General features: G+C 34.9%; 1 protein-coding gene across 1 annotated transcript in view; it reads left to right on the top strand.

Moving 5' to 3' along the window:
- IPO7 (importin 7) overlaps window positions 1-11,580 on the top strand; it is a 38,335-nt gene extending 26,755 nt beyond the window's left edge. Inside the window, exons 17-25 of the mRNA XM_062575887.1 lie at window positions 766-832; window positions 909-1,034; window positions 1,353-1,450; window positions 2,919-3,014; window positions 3,907-4,127; window positions 4,224-4,429; window positions 5,613-5,819; window positions 6,189-6,305; window positions 8,623-11,580. Of these exons, the coding sequence (XP_062431871.1) occupies window positions 766-832; window positions 909-1,034; window positions 1,353-1,450; window positions 2,919-3,014; window positions 3,907-4,127; window positions 4,224-4,429; window positions 5,613-5,819; window positions 6,189-6,305; window positions 8,623-8,720 (1,236 nt within the window). The 3' untranslated portion in view covers window positions 8,721-11,580. The remainder of the gene's footprint in view (window positions 1-765; window positions 833-908; window positions 1,035-1,352; window positions 1,451-2,918; window positions 3,015-3,906; window positions 4,128-4,223; window positions 4,430-5,612; window positions 5,820-6,188; window positions 6,306-8,622) is intronic.
- The last annotated feature ends 1,779 nt before the right edge of the window (window positions 11,581-13,359 follow it).

The raw sequence follows: 13,359 nt of genomic DNA, 5'->3' as shown, positions 1-13,359 counted from the left end.
ACTGACTTATTTGCTAAATCTGGTCAGCAAATTTTTTGTATATTTATTTTTGTCAATAAATTCTTTATCTAAGTAAACATTTGTAACAATGTGCTTGTCCTGGTGAACTTGATTAGAAAAAAAGTTGATCAGTAAATAGAAAAAAAGTTGATCAGTAAATACCTAGATTTAGAGACATCTCACCCAAGATGACCAGTGTTCCAATCCTATTCTGCATAGCTAAGACCAGAACTCAACCCTTATTTGTCTATGTGCCAGGTAAATGCCTTAGCCATCAGGTTAGTGACTTCCACAGATGAATAAATACTCATTAAGAAGTGTGTCTCATTCTGTAGACGAGCACTTGAGATGTTCGTATAGTATGTGGACAACCAGTCTAAATTAGGTTTGGGGGGTTTTGAAATCTCAGCTTTCTGGAGGAGTAAAATACTTTGTGCAACTCTCATTGTTTACATGGCTAGCATAACACATTTACAGTCTTTTAATGAGGCTGAAACATTGTGTAAGATTACTGTTGGGTTAGTGTATCCCTAAATGAGATTTTTCCAATACTCAAATATTCCAAAACCACCTCATGTTAGAAACTATTTTACAAATTGTTAGTTAAAAGTACTGCTGTTATATATTCAATGCTCTAAAATATGAGAAATTTCAATGTTCTTTTAGAATATCCTCTAAAGAGAAATGATTTTGAGTAATTTTATTTAAAATGTGTTTAATTCCAAATCCAGAGGATTGAAAACAGACACAAATCTCATTTTTCAGATTACCCAGCAGCTGGAAGGGATCTGTTTGCAAGTGATAGGAACAGTTTTACAGCAGCATGTATTAGGTATGTATACTTTGATTTAATTATTTAAGTGTATGTGATTGACATTAAATTTAATGTCATTTTGTTTATGTTTTAGAGTTCTATGAGGAGATCTTTTCCTTGGCTCACAGCCTGACTTGCCAGCAAGTTTCTGCACAAATGTGGCAACTTCTTCCTCTTGTTTTTGAAGTCTTTCAGCAGGATGGCTTTGATTATTTCACTGGTAAGGGATATTAATAAATGTATTTCATATATAATATAATTAATGGTTTCAAATATTTGATTTCAAGCATAAAATGAATTAAAATCTTGATTGAAACGTTAGCAGAATATTCAAATGAAGTTACATTTGCAGTATTTTATTCTGCTGTTCTAGCAACCAGATTTGTTAAGGCATTTATGATTAGATGTGCACTTATCTTGAAAAAGACTAAGAACTGTGATTAATTTATTAATATACAGCTTTCAACACGATTTTTACACCTAGTCTCATAAAATGTGCAAGCAGTATCTAACTTTGGTTATTTTTCTTTTAATACAGATATGATGCCTCTCTTGCATAATTATGTCACTGTTGATACAGATACACTTCTGTCAGACACAAAATATCTTGAAATGATTTACAGTATGTGCAAGAAGGTAAGTAGATTCTTGTGTTTATCTGAAGATACTTAGTCAAGGAATAAACCCCCCACACCCGCCAAACCTGCAGTCTCTGAAGTTAAACATTGTTAGCCTGGGTACTTTATTCCATAATAGCAAGCTGTAAAACTGGAGAGAGTTGATATCTGCTCTTAAAACATTATGCTATTTAGCATCTTCTGTGATTCCATAAATTATGAAGTTATTACAGAGAAATGAAAAGAGATTGAATCAAATTCTAGAAGTATGTTTTTGCTAAAAGGGAAAAATTCATCATACGCAACAAAAGCAGATCAAACACTCCATTTCTTTTGTCTCTATATATTTGTGTAATGCACATCATGTAAATGGGTTTGCAGAAGACATGTATGCGTATTGCAAAAGGTAGGTAGCTACTCCCCTTTATCTGAGATTTGTAGCTTCACTATGGCTATGATGCCTCACATCACATATGTAAGCTGAAGATTTTAAATCTATTATCTAAATCAACTGTATAGGGGTAGGAAGTAGAGTCATAGGAATAAGGAATTACTTTCTCAGGCTCATGCCAGTTCAATATCTAAAGCTTGGAGTAATTCAATTATTCTGTCTCAGTGCAGTGACTTTGGACAGTATTTCTGTATTTAACTTAGCTCTTCAGTTCCTTTTCATTATATGTAGCTGCCAACTGAGCTTTCTTTATCCAGTTGAGATATAGAGGACAAAGTTTTCCAGAATGCTAGCCCTCTGATAAGGATATGAATACTTCTCTATGAGGTGGTGTTAATATTTTACAGTCTCTAATAGTAATCTGTAGGGATTTTTTTTCCACTTCAGTGTGTCATGTGTTGTGTCTGTACAAGAACTCTGTGGTGAACAGTCACCTTCCCTCTCCATAGTAATTCTTCTGAAGTTGTTTGAATTTTATTGTAAATAACTCTTGATAGCCTTTATTTGAAAAGAAGTTGCAGTCAGGTTGATTAGACCAATTGTAAATACTTAAGCTTTATTATTAAACAAACAAACAAATAGCCTGTTAGTGATTGATGTTTTATTATCTGAGCGCAATGAATCTTTGACGCAGCAATTACAGGGTACTGTATGGTCTCCCATTGGATTCCTCAAATATTGCAAGTTCAGTTTTTATAAGATATGGTACATGAATACTTAAGAAGATTTTTCATTCTGTGTATGAAAATACAGCCTTTCAAAGCGGCAGCTAATGCTTAAACAGTTATTAGTGTAAGCTTTGTATCCATTCTGTTTAATATTTGTACAGGTAGATTGGTTGCAGCCACATTGAGCTATGTTTCAGTCTCTAGTTGTGACACTGAACCATTACTTGTAGATCTAACCTTTTCACTGGTGGATGTTTATGCTGGTATTGTAATAGAGAGTCTAAATTTGCATCAGTTTCTCGAAGCCATGTAGCATATAGAAAATACCTCTTAAAGGGATAATATCACCAATAATTGTTATTTTTCAGGTTCTTACAGGAGTTGCTGGAGAGGACGCAGAATGTCATGCAGCAAAGCTTTTAGAAGTAATTATTCTTCAGTGTAAAGGGCGTGGTATTGATCAGGTTAGTAACAATTTTGATTACTGTAAGTAATATATTAAAAATCATACTCTCAAATATGAGTTGATTATATATTAACATAAAAAGTTCCGTTAAGAGAAGGTTTTGCAGTTTGACTAATCTGGTCTTCTACTGCAGTACTGCAAGTACTACTTTGCAGTAATAGAACTGAAGACATAGTTATTGCATACTTTGCCTCCAGAGTTTAGAATGTTGCAAAACTCTTACCATAAAGCATTTGCATGAATCTGGAAGAGTACCATTTTAGGAGCATATTCTAAATTTTGATTATGTTCTAAATTGATTCTAGTAGGTATTCATGAAAATGACTGAATTTGTTAAGTTGATAACTTTGAAGTAAAAATGAAAATGAAGTTCCTGGGATGTCATAGAGGGAATCAGATTTCATTAAGCAAGTATGGAAGTTTGAATTCTAGAGAGAAATCTCCCTGCCCTTCCTCTATGTACATGTCAATCATTATATGATACTTGAGCATTTTTTGCCTGCATGTTTTTCATGCTTGTGAATATGCTCCCTGCAAATTACTATCTTAAATTAATTTTCTAGAGTTCATAGTTTATAGGGTTTTTTCTCTATTACATTTTTTTTTTAATGTGGAATTACAGTACTAGCAATTAAACAACTGTGCATAATGTCACAAAACCCATGTGCTCAGAGTGGATTGCTTGGTAGATAAATACAGAGGATGTAAAATTGGAATAATATTTTTACTGCTGCTAGAGGTCAAATATGAAGATGTAATAGAAAGGGGAAAAGATTTTCATCTCTCAAACTGGTTATGTGCCATTTTTCAACTGTAATGTGAAATACAGAACTACAGAACTGATTACTGATTTTTGAGTACTGAAATTGTAATGGTTCTCACTTTTCCAGTGCATACCCTTATTTGTGGAAGCTGCTTTAGAGAGATTGACCAGAGAAGTGAAAACAAGTGAACTACGAACAATGTGCCTCCAGGTTGCTATAGCTGCTTTGTATTACAATCCTCATCTACTATTAAATACTTTGGAAAATCTTCGTTTTCCCAATAATGTGGAGCCTGTCACTACTCACTTCATAACACAGTGGCTTAATGATGTAGACTGTTTTCTGGGGTAAGTGTTTCTAATTTTGAAGATTATCCTCTGTGGTATACTAGTATATATCTGCTTCTAAATCATAACAAAATTTGTAACCATTTTGTTTTGCAGACTTCATGACAGAAAAATGTGTGTGCTTGGCTTGTGTGCTCTTATTGATCTGGAACAAATACCACAGGTTTTAAATCAAGTAGCTGGACAGATCCTGCCAGCTTTTATCCTTTTATTTAATGGATTGAAAAGAGCATATGCTTGTCATGCAGAGCATGAAAATGACAGCGATGATGATGATGAAGCTGAAGAAGATGAGGAAACAGGTACAGAAACTGAAATATCAGTTATGTGGGTTTTTTATTTTTTCCTGATGGAGGTGATCATGCAACTCTTCAGTTCTCTAATTCTGAAAGTCAACCATGTGGTAAGACAGTGGGCATCCTTTTAAAGCCTTTCAAGTATATTTGACTTATTTCTGATTACTTGTAAAAGCTAGTTTCTTAGGCTGAATTTCTTTGAAGCCCTGTCAAGCTAGCTTTTGTGTGTGGATGGCATCATTTCTGAAATGAATTACTGTTGGGGCATGTTTCCCATTTGAATGATGGTTAAGGGATGTTAGAAGTAGTTTCCAGGAATCCTCCTGCTTCACTGCACAGTTTCAACTATGTATTACAAAGTGTCATGTGAACTGCTGGAGTTTTAGCTGTGTATTGAAAATGACCATTCTTGTAATTTTTTTCTGGGCTAATTTAACCTCAGCCTCATCAACCTTTATCGAGTTTCTTCTCTATACAATCTTTTCACAAGTTTTCACACCTTCTGCCATCTTAATATGAAGCTTAAAATGACTGCACTGTTCTGTACTGTACTTCCCTACTTCTGTCTGGTCCATCTTTCCCTCTACTTTGTGTAAGCTTTCCACTCTTACTCCCTTTTTTTGTCTTTCCATAATCAGCTTGTGTCTTTGGGAATGATTATTTGAAACAGCCTTACATGTGCAAAAAAAAAAAAATTTTTTTTTCCATCTACTTTAAGTGCAGTTTCTTCTTCGTCTCTCCTATTGACTTCTGGGCTCCAAGCTATTCTCATTATAATTTGTTCATGCCATTACATGTTCTTTCTCTCAAGCATTCTTTTCCTGGCCCCTTTAAATACCCTTTTAAATGCCCATTTTCATCAAATTATTTCAGACTTTTTGAGCAGGAATGATGCCTTGCTTAATCTTGTATCAAGTGCTGTTCCAAATTATTTGTATACATGTTTTCTGTTTACATTTCTGTGATGACAGCATCTTCTGTTCCCATTTACACTATTGCTATAGGTAAGGAACAGTAGAGCAGACCATGGCACTGGGAGAGATTTAAAAGAGCTTGTCCCTTTCTAGTCTGATACCATTGTATGTTCTTAGTTGCCCATTGTGTAATTGCCCATTGCATAATCAGGTAACTGCCTGAAGAGTTATTACTAATATTGGGATAAATGTTTTGTGTGTGATATTTAACTCAGAGGAATTGGGGAGTGATGAAGATGACATTGATGAAGATGGTCAAGAATATCTAGAGATTCTGGCAAAACAAGCTGGTGAAGATGGAGATGATGAAGACTGGGAAGAAGATGATGCTGAAGAGACTGCTTTGGAAGGCTATTCAACAATTATTGATGATGAGGACAACCCAGTTGATGAATATCAAATATTTAAAACAATTTTTCAGAGTAAGTAGTTCTCTTTCTTTTCCTGGCCAAAAAGTTGTATTTTAACTTAATTTTAGTGTTTTGGAAAATTAGCTATAGGAATAGTATTGTAAACTAGAGCTTGTTGAAAGTTTCCAACCAGACTTTCCAATTTGTAGTTTAAATGAGTTCTTTCTTTGGAAAGGGGAAAAGAGCACCATGCTTTTTGAGCACGTGGAGACACTGGAGTGGGTTTCTGGCAGGAAGGAAGAAGTGATAGAGGTTCTATTAGTGTTCTTAAGTTATATAACCGTAGTGGAGTTGATCAAAATATTACTCTGATTAAAATGGCCATGAGTGAACAAGTTTTAAGCTATGGAATATTTAATAGACATTTTCCTTCTCTTGCAGCAATTCAGAATCGTAACCCTGTGTGGTACCAAACTTTGACACAGGGTCTTAATGAAGAGCAAAGAAAACAACTGCAGGACATAGCAACTCTGGCAGATCAAAGGCGGGCAGCACATGGTATTTTTCCCTCTTTATACTGTTAATTGCTTTTTGCTCTTTAAATGCTGTTCATGTGCTCAGGAATCACAAGACAAAAATGCTTATAATTCAAGTCTAATAATGTCTTTATCAAAGCAGGACTGTCTTACACTTGAGACATTTGAAATCTCTAAGGTTGTCGGGTATTACAAAGGCTCAGGGCACAGGTTTTATGCCATATGATAGATGTCAGGAATGATAGGACTATCTTAATGAAGTGACCCAGTGAGTAAAGGCATATTTGTCAGAATTGCATGGATTTGAGAAGAATTGATTTGATGACTTGAAGGTAGATGGACTGGATGTGGTATCGGACAAACATGTTAAGTGGCTGATAAATTATTTCCTGATGTGACCTAGGCCACCTGTGATAGTCAGTGAGTCTATGGATGGGAAAATACCAGCTCATGCATGTAGTATCCATCTATAAAGCCACATTGTTATGCATATAAAATATTTCAGATTATCATTCTTCAATTCAGATACTATAGATTAAGGCTTTTAAATGCAGAAAAAGAGGCAGATTTTTTTCATTCTTTTGATTGGTTTTCCCAGGTTTTTGAGGGTAAGCCTTATCTATATGTGTATGTGTATATATATGTGTGTGTGTGTATATATATGTATATCACTGTCTCTGAAGTCAAGCTGGATTAAAGACTGAATCTAAAGTCAGTGAGTTTAGACTGACTAAAGTCAGTCATCTGTCCAGTATCTTATCCTCCTTACTGAGCAGTTAATCCAAGATGCTTCAAAACAGAAGTTCAGAAACCTTTCGGTAAGAAAGATGGTAACACAAATAATCATTTTTATAGTATTTATATCAGAGAACAGCCTAAATTATCTCACAAAGCTTTTAAATGTCCACAATGATCCACTTTTAATGCATATAAAATCCAGGCTCATTGTGATCACTGTCAAGCTGTAGACACTGAGATTATATGATTTTTTTTTTTTTGTTTTGGCTGCTTGTTCATAGAGCAAGTTAGGTTCAGACTGTGAAGGTTATATTTAAGCAACTAGGTCATTACAGAAAATTCTTTGTATTATCTGAGCATATTGATATTCCATCTAGACCATCTACCACATATGGACACATCCTATTAGAAGGATTTGGAATATAATTATCTCCCATTACTCTAAGTAATAAGAATTTCCATAAACAGAGTTTTGTAAACTGCGGGAGTAGGAAGTGGACAGAAGTGATGCTCCCCACGTTTTCCCCCACTTCCCCTCCACGGCAACATTTTTCTATCCCGTTTCCAAAGAAACGGACAAAATGCAGACCCTCTAGGTGATATGAGCTGTCCTGTACCACCAGAAAGACAGATTGCAAATACATCGAAGTAGGAGAAAAGTCTTAAATGGACTACTTTTTTTCAGAGAGATGAAAGATTGTTTTGGAAAGGAAAAGCTAGCAAGTGTTATCTTGAGCTGGGAACAACTTAACCATTCTGCTATATGATCTAGACTGTAGTAAAGGTGGATGCAACTAAACATTTCCATCTGCTCTTTATCAGTCTGCTTTTGAGTTGTCTGTGTATAATGGCTTGTTTTTAAAAAAAAGGAAAAATAATAATCCTTGCAGGGCATAATATGCAGCTAGTAAAACCAGAGAGAGCTCAACTATAATTGTTAGTCGCAGTGATGGAAATGTGGACCTTAAATGTTAATTGACTTCTACGATTTGGTTGAAAATGAAAAGTGACAGACTTAGTCATTTCTTTCAAAACTATGTTGAGTTATGTGGTTTAGTATCTCCAGACTTTGATTGGATTTGGAGGAAATTTTAGTGTGTATCCATACAGATGCAGAACTATGGCATATCATAGATGATGCCTTAGTTTCTGCTCGTATTATTGAATTCATATAGGAATGCTGAAAATAACTAATACCTATGCACTGCTTTTTTGTACATTTGTTCTTTTATTAATTTGACTGAAAAGCCCATCAGTGTTAATCAGAAAGCACTGCGCTAACAATTTTAGATATCCAGTGTTTGTTTAGGTCCTGTTCTGAAATGTGCAAATTACATATTCATTCCCAAAAGCTGAAGTGTGAAAACTTTCTTCTTTTTAAATACAATTTCATTTAAACATAATTGTCATGATACTGAGAAACTTCTTCAATTCAGTCTGTATGTTTGTGGGGCTTGCCACATTTCCACTCACTTTGTCGGTCCTGGTTGTTTTCTTGGGTTTTATACTGGTTAAGCCTCTGTCTCTGAGAGAATCAGAATACTATGCAGTCACAACACTTTAATTTTATTTATTTTTTTTATTAATATTTTTTTTTTTAGAATCCAAAATGATTGAAAAGCACGGAGGATACAAATTCAATGCTCCAGTTGTGCCAACTTCATTTAATTTTGGAGGCCCCGCCCCAGGAATGAATTGAATTATCACTTTTCCTGCTACTGTGTGATTGTAGTGAAGAGCTTGTGTTCCTCCCAATAGTGGTTCCAGAACTGGTTCATGTTATCTACAGCTCACTCTAAACTAATTGATAAATAGATTGGACAAAAGCCCCAGAAGTGGGACCTGATCATGCAACCTAATACTGGAAAGCAAACCAGAGGTTTTTTTTGAAGATAGGAAGAATCTGAATTTAAAGCTTCAAATGACACGCTTTGGAAATTTGAAATCAAGAGGGGATGTCATGAAGGCAGCTTTTTTTTTTCTGAGGAAAAAATAGGCATGGGCTGCAGGACTATTTAAAATGTCTCATTTACAGTACAAGCTAGAAGGCAGACTTAATTTTTACACCTATGGCAGTATGAGTATTTGCCCAATTTCCATTTTCTCCCTTCCTTACTGGGTATCTATTTTAATGTAAATAAGGTAATCAGATAGCCTTACTTAATCTTCATCATTTCCATTTATCCAGGTTGTTCATATGTAGAATATTGGACACTTAATGTAGCACTACATAACTGAGAAATCTGTAAATGAATTAGCACTTTCATATTGAAACAAGCCTGCTAGCCTATGTACAAAAATAGCAAAATGTTTGCTGTTTATTAAAAAAAGGGATGTATTGGGGAAAATAATTTCAAGTTATTAATTTAAAATGAATTTGTACCTGGTGACTTTGTGGTGCAGTCACCACTGGTTGTGACTTGAATTCGGTTATGTAAAAAGGGGTTAGTGATATTTAATTGCTGCTAAAAAAAAAAAAAAAAAAGAGAGAGAGAGAGAAAGAAAAAGAAAAAAGCAACACCCTCTGTCTCCTTTGTTTTTCTTAGAGCTCTCACTGTACAATTGGAAATTTGGATAACAAACATTTATTGTAAGCACTGAGAAAGTTACCTTCTCTGAAGCATGTAAATTAGATACTAAATTCTGCTCTTAAAGGTTTTGAAGTATGTGGATGAAACATCAATATATGTAATCCATTTAAAAAACAAAAACGTTGATTTGGTGAACCTGGGCTTGACTGATGAATGCAAGGTTTTTTCCCCCAATTTTGCAGAACAATTAATGCTTTTTTTTTTCCTGGCACCTTGTATTGCAGGTGCACCACTCTTGCATTTCATTCCCCCTCTTTTTGCAGTCCCAGCATTAGTGGGTGTTGTTGTCTGCCTGATCCAGACAGTGTATTTGAAGTTTTGCCAATCTTTCATATTTGAAGTCACAATTTTCTTCCTTCAAAGTTGCTATAGTAACTAGTATTTTAGCTAGAGAGGCAAAATACAGTTCCCTCTGGGACCACTATCAAAACCACTGTATGAAGAAGCCAGCAGGGAAATGCTGTGAATGGGTTGGCTTAAGTGCCCCCTTTTTCTTTTCTGAAAGTATAAATCCATAGGTTTTTGATCTTGCCTTGAGATCATTGGTGTCAGGTCTTTTAAATCAAATGTTTTTTTTTTTCTTTTGGCTGTTTTTATATAAAAATGTCACCTGCTGTTACAATTGATATTAAACAAGCTACCTTAATTTAATGTAAGCCTCCAAAATTTAAATACAGGTTAAAAATAAACTGAGTTTATATCTGTAAAAAATGAAATGCACATATATATATTATGATACTCAAAATGCAGTCTTCAGAAAACTGGTTTGTGTGGTGTGTTTTTTTGCATCAGCAGAGTAGCAGGAATGTGTGGTTTGGGGTTTCCTTGAGTTGTCCAGCACAATTCTCAGGCTTCCATTTGTTACGCAGTTCCTAGTGCTTCTCTAGGCAAATATAACGTGTTTTTCCAGTCACTCCTCTCTGGAATGCCTTTCTTAAGCAAATAAATTTCCCTGTGCACGGAGTTTGAATGTGATGGACTGAGCCAGGACTGTAAATGCCATGTTGTTCTACTTGAATACCAAAGGGATACTTCAAAGTAAGTTGTGGACTTAAAAGGATGGATATTGCTCCTGATGTGAAAAAGTGGAAAAATTAGCCTCGAAACTGAGTATCCATTATAGTAGTGGTATGAGAACCACAATAGTTCTTTGAATTGTTAGATGACTGGCCAAGTACATACAGCAAAACATTTTTTTTTTAATAAATGTAACTCATGAGCATGTACATGTGTACTCTGGCCTCAAGATAATCCCATAATCTCTAGACAGGGTTTTATTTTTGTAGGAAAAGGTGACATTAGGTACAGCATGCATTTTCTTGTTCATTCCTTGACCTTGGAAAATGTCCAGTTTTACATAAATCATTTTTGGTCATCTACTTGTTGCATAACTGCTTATCTCGTTATGCTTCCCAAAAAATTAAGAGAACTTTTTAGGACAGATACTTTTGCCTCATGGTAGAAGATATGACAGAGCAGCAGTGAGAAGGCTGTATATACAAAATAGATGAGGAAAAAGGAGAAGACTTAGCAATTTAGTGCCATGTTAATTTCTGGAACAATTATATTTTTCAAGTCACCAGTCAAGGAAGAAATTGTATCTTGGTGTGACAGGAATAGAGTCTTACTTCAAGGATGCTTTTATGTGTCACTAGACTGGTTAACAAGGAGCATCTCTTTTTAAGAATGGAACTAGAACTTTGCTTTCCTTTGCTCCAAGAAATGTATTTATATAAACTGCAAAACAATTTTGCATTGTTGTTGGTGGTAGTGCATTTTGTGATGCAATATATCAGTTTCAGTGATACACTTCTGTCAAATTCAGAACTGATCTTTCTCCTGGAACTTGCACTTATCCAATACCATTTTCAAGGATAATGCAACTCTTCCTTTAGAGTTGGGAAATTTAAAGCCTTTGTTTTTTCTATTATGGAAGATCTCATTGGATTAATAAACATCTAAAGCAAATCCTTATCTTCACTTATTTCAGTGTGTTGTTTTGGATGTAGCTGTATTCTTACAGTACATGGGAGTCCTGTTACGTCAAGATTTGTATTTTCATCTTTCAAGTATTTCTTCAGGGAGGGATTTTAGGTGCAACCAGAGTTTTCTTAACTGCTAATAACAAGAATTAAATACAAAAGTCTAATGCTATATATGATTTTTTTAATGTTGGCATGTTGGGTAAGTTTAATATTTTCCCTCCTAGATAATTACTTAATAAGATAGTATTTACTGAAATACTAATTTGGTATAGTACAGCAAAGCTGTGTTCCAATCTCATGCAAATAACCTAGAATGACTCCTGCAAGATTCAAGAATCCTGAAGTGGACTAATTACAGAATACCTGACGATAAAAATGTAGGTGTGTTTAACTTCCCGGTAATTGATCTCTTGATACCTGGTAATAAGTTTCACTTTTTTTTTTAGAATAATACAATTTAACATGTATTTGCTCCTTCTGTGACTGATTATCAGGTCTTGCAGTGAGAGTAGAAACATCATTAATCTTCTCAGTATCTTTATTTTTGCATGCTTTGTTCAAGTTCCCTTTCATTCCTTCCTCATACGAGTTTTCTCTGCTGCTAATCATTTTTGTTTCCTGTGCCTGAATCTGTCTCCTTTTAACTCTCCTGAGACACTGCTCAGAAATGGTAAATGGTTTATACTTGGATGCCTAGATGACCCTTTGTGTTCACCACCCTGATAAATGATTCCCTTTTTCCTCTGGAGTCTCAGCAACTGGACTGATGCTCATGGACAACTGCAGTCACTTCAGGGGGAATCTGCAGAACAAGTTGATTTTGCCAGGTGCATAGCAGAAGAGTAAAAATCCCCTAAGGAAGGACTGACACTACATCTAGCTTAATATTAGTTGTAGAGCTGTTTGTCTACGTACAGGCGTACTTTGATTTAGCAGGCTTTGTTAAGTTCAGGTATGTTGGGTCTATGCTGGATCTATGCAACAGTAAGCATTTGACTTATTTTTAAAAATGTAGTCACAAAGAGCACTACAGTCTTGCATTTATGCTCAATCCACAATGTAAGTAATAACCTGAAAGTATTTTATATAGATATATATATATAAAAGCATTTTATATATATATTAAAGAAAGTGAGAAGAATTTGGACACTATGTATTGTGCTACTATGAACTGTAAAAACAAGATTTGAGTTCCTTGAGCATAGTTTTTCTCATGCCTGTGTTTAGTGGTACTTTCCATGTACATTCAACCATGCACTTCAGAAAGGATAATTTGTCTGCTATTGCACAGACTGGTTATAAAGTACTTTGCAATCAATGGGTGGTATTTTAACTTAATTTGTAAGTCATGGGTTTGCATAGTTTTGCTTTTTATAACAACATGTTCTCAAGTGTTGATGAAAGAAATGGAAATAGCAAGTCAGAATGGGCAACACCGAATTTTAAGATCTGATGGACGCAACGCATAATCCCTCTCAATGTACAAGGTAAACTGCAGAGAGTTGGTTTTGAGTATTGCACTGCTGCTAGAGCTCGGATTAAATGGATGGCTTTAATTTTTATTTTGGATTAAAGTTGTTCATCGAGAAAAATGACACTTCAGAAGGAAAAAAAATGTTCTGTGTATAAGGCCTGCTCAGGATTGATCTGTTTCTGGCTGTTTCTATGCTTGCAAGAATTTAAAAGGGGTATTCTGAAGTTTCAGGCAAGAGATTCTAAATACTCTTAAACCTGCCACATTCAAACAGCTCCTCCATAGCCT

The sequence above is a fragment of the Rhea pennata genome, chromosome 5 (assembly GCF_028389875.1).
Source record: "Rhea pennata isolate bPtePen1 chromosome 5, bPtePen1.pri, whole genome shotgun sequence".
NCBI lineage: Eukaryota > Metazoa > Chordata > Aves > Rheiformes > Rheidae > Rhea > Rhea pennata.
The sequence above is the reverse complement of the archived record's forward strand: the minus strand, read 5'-3'. Positions and strand labels throughout refer to the sequence as shown.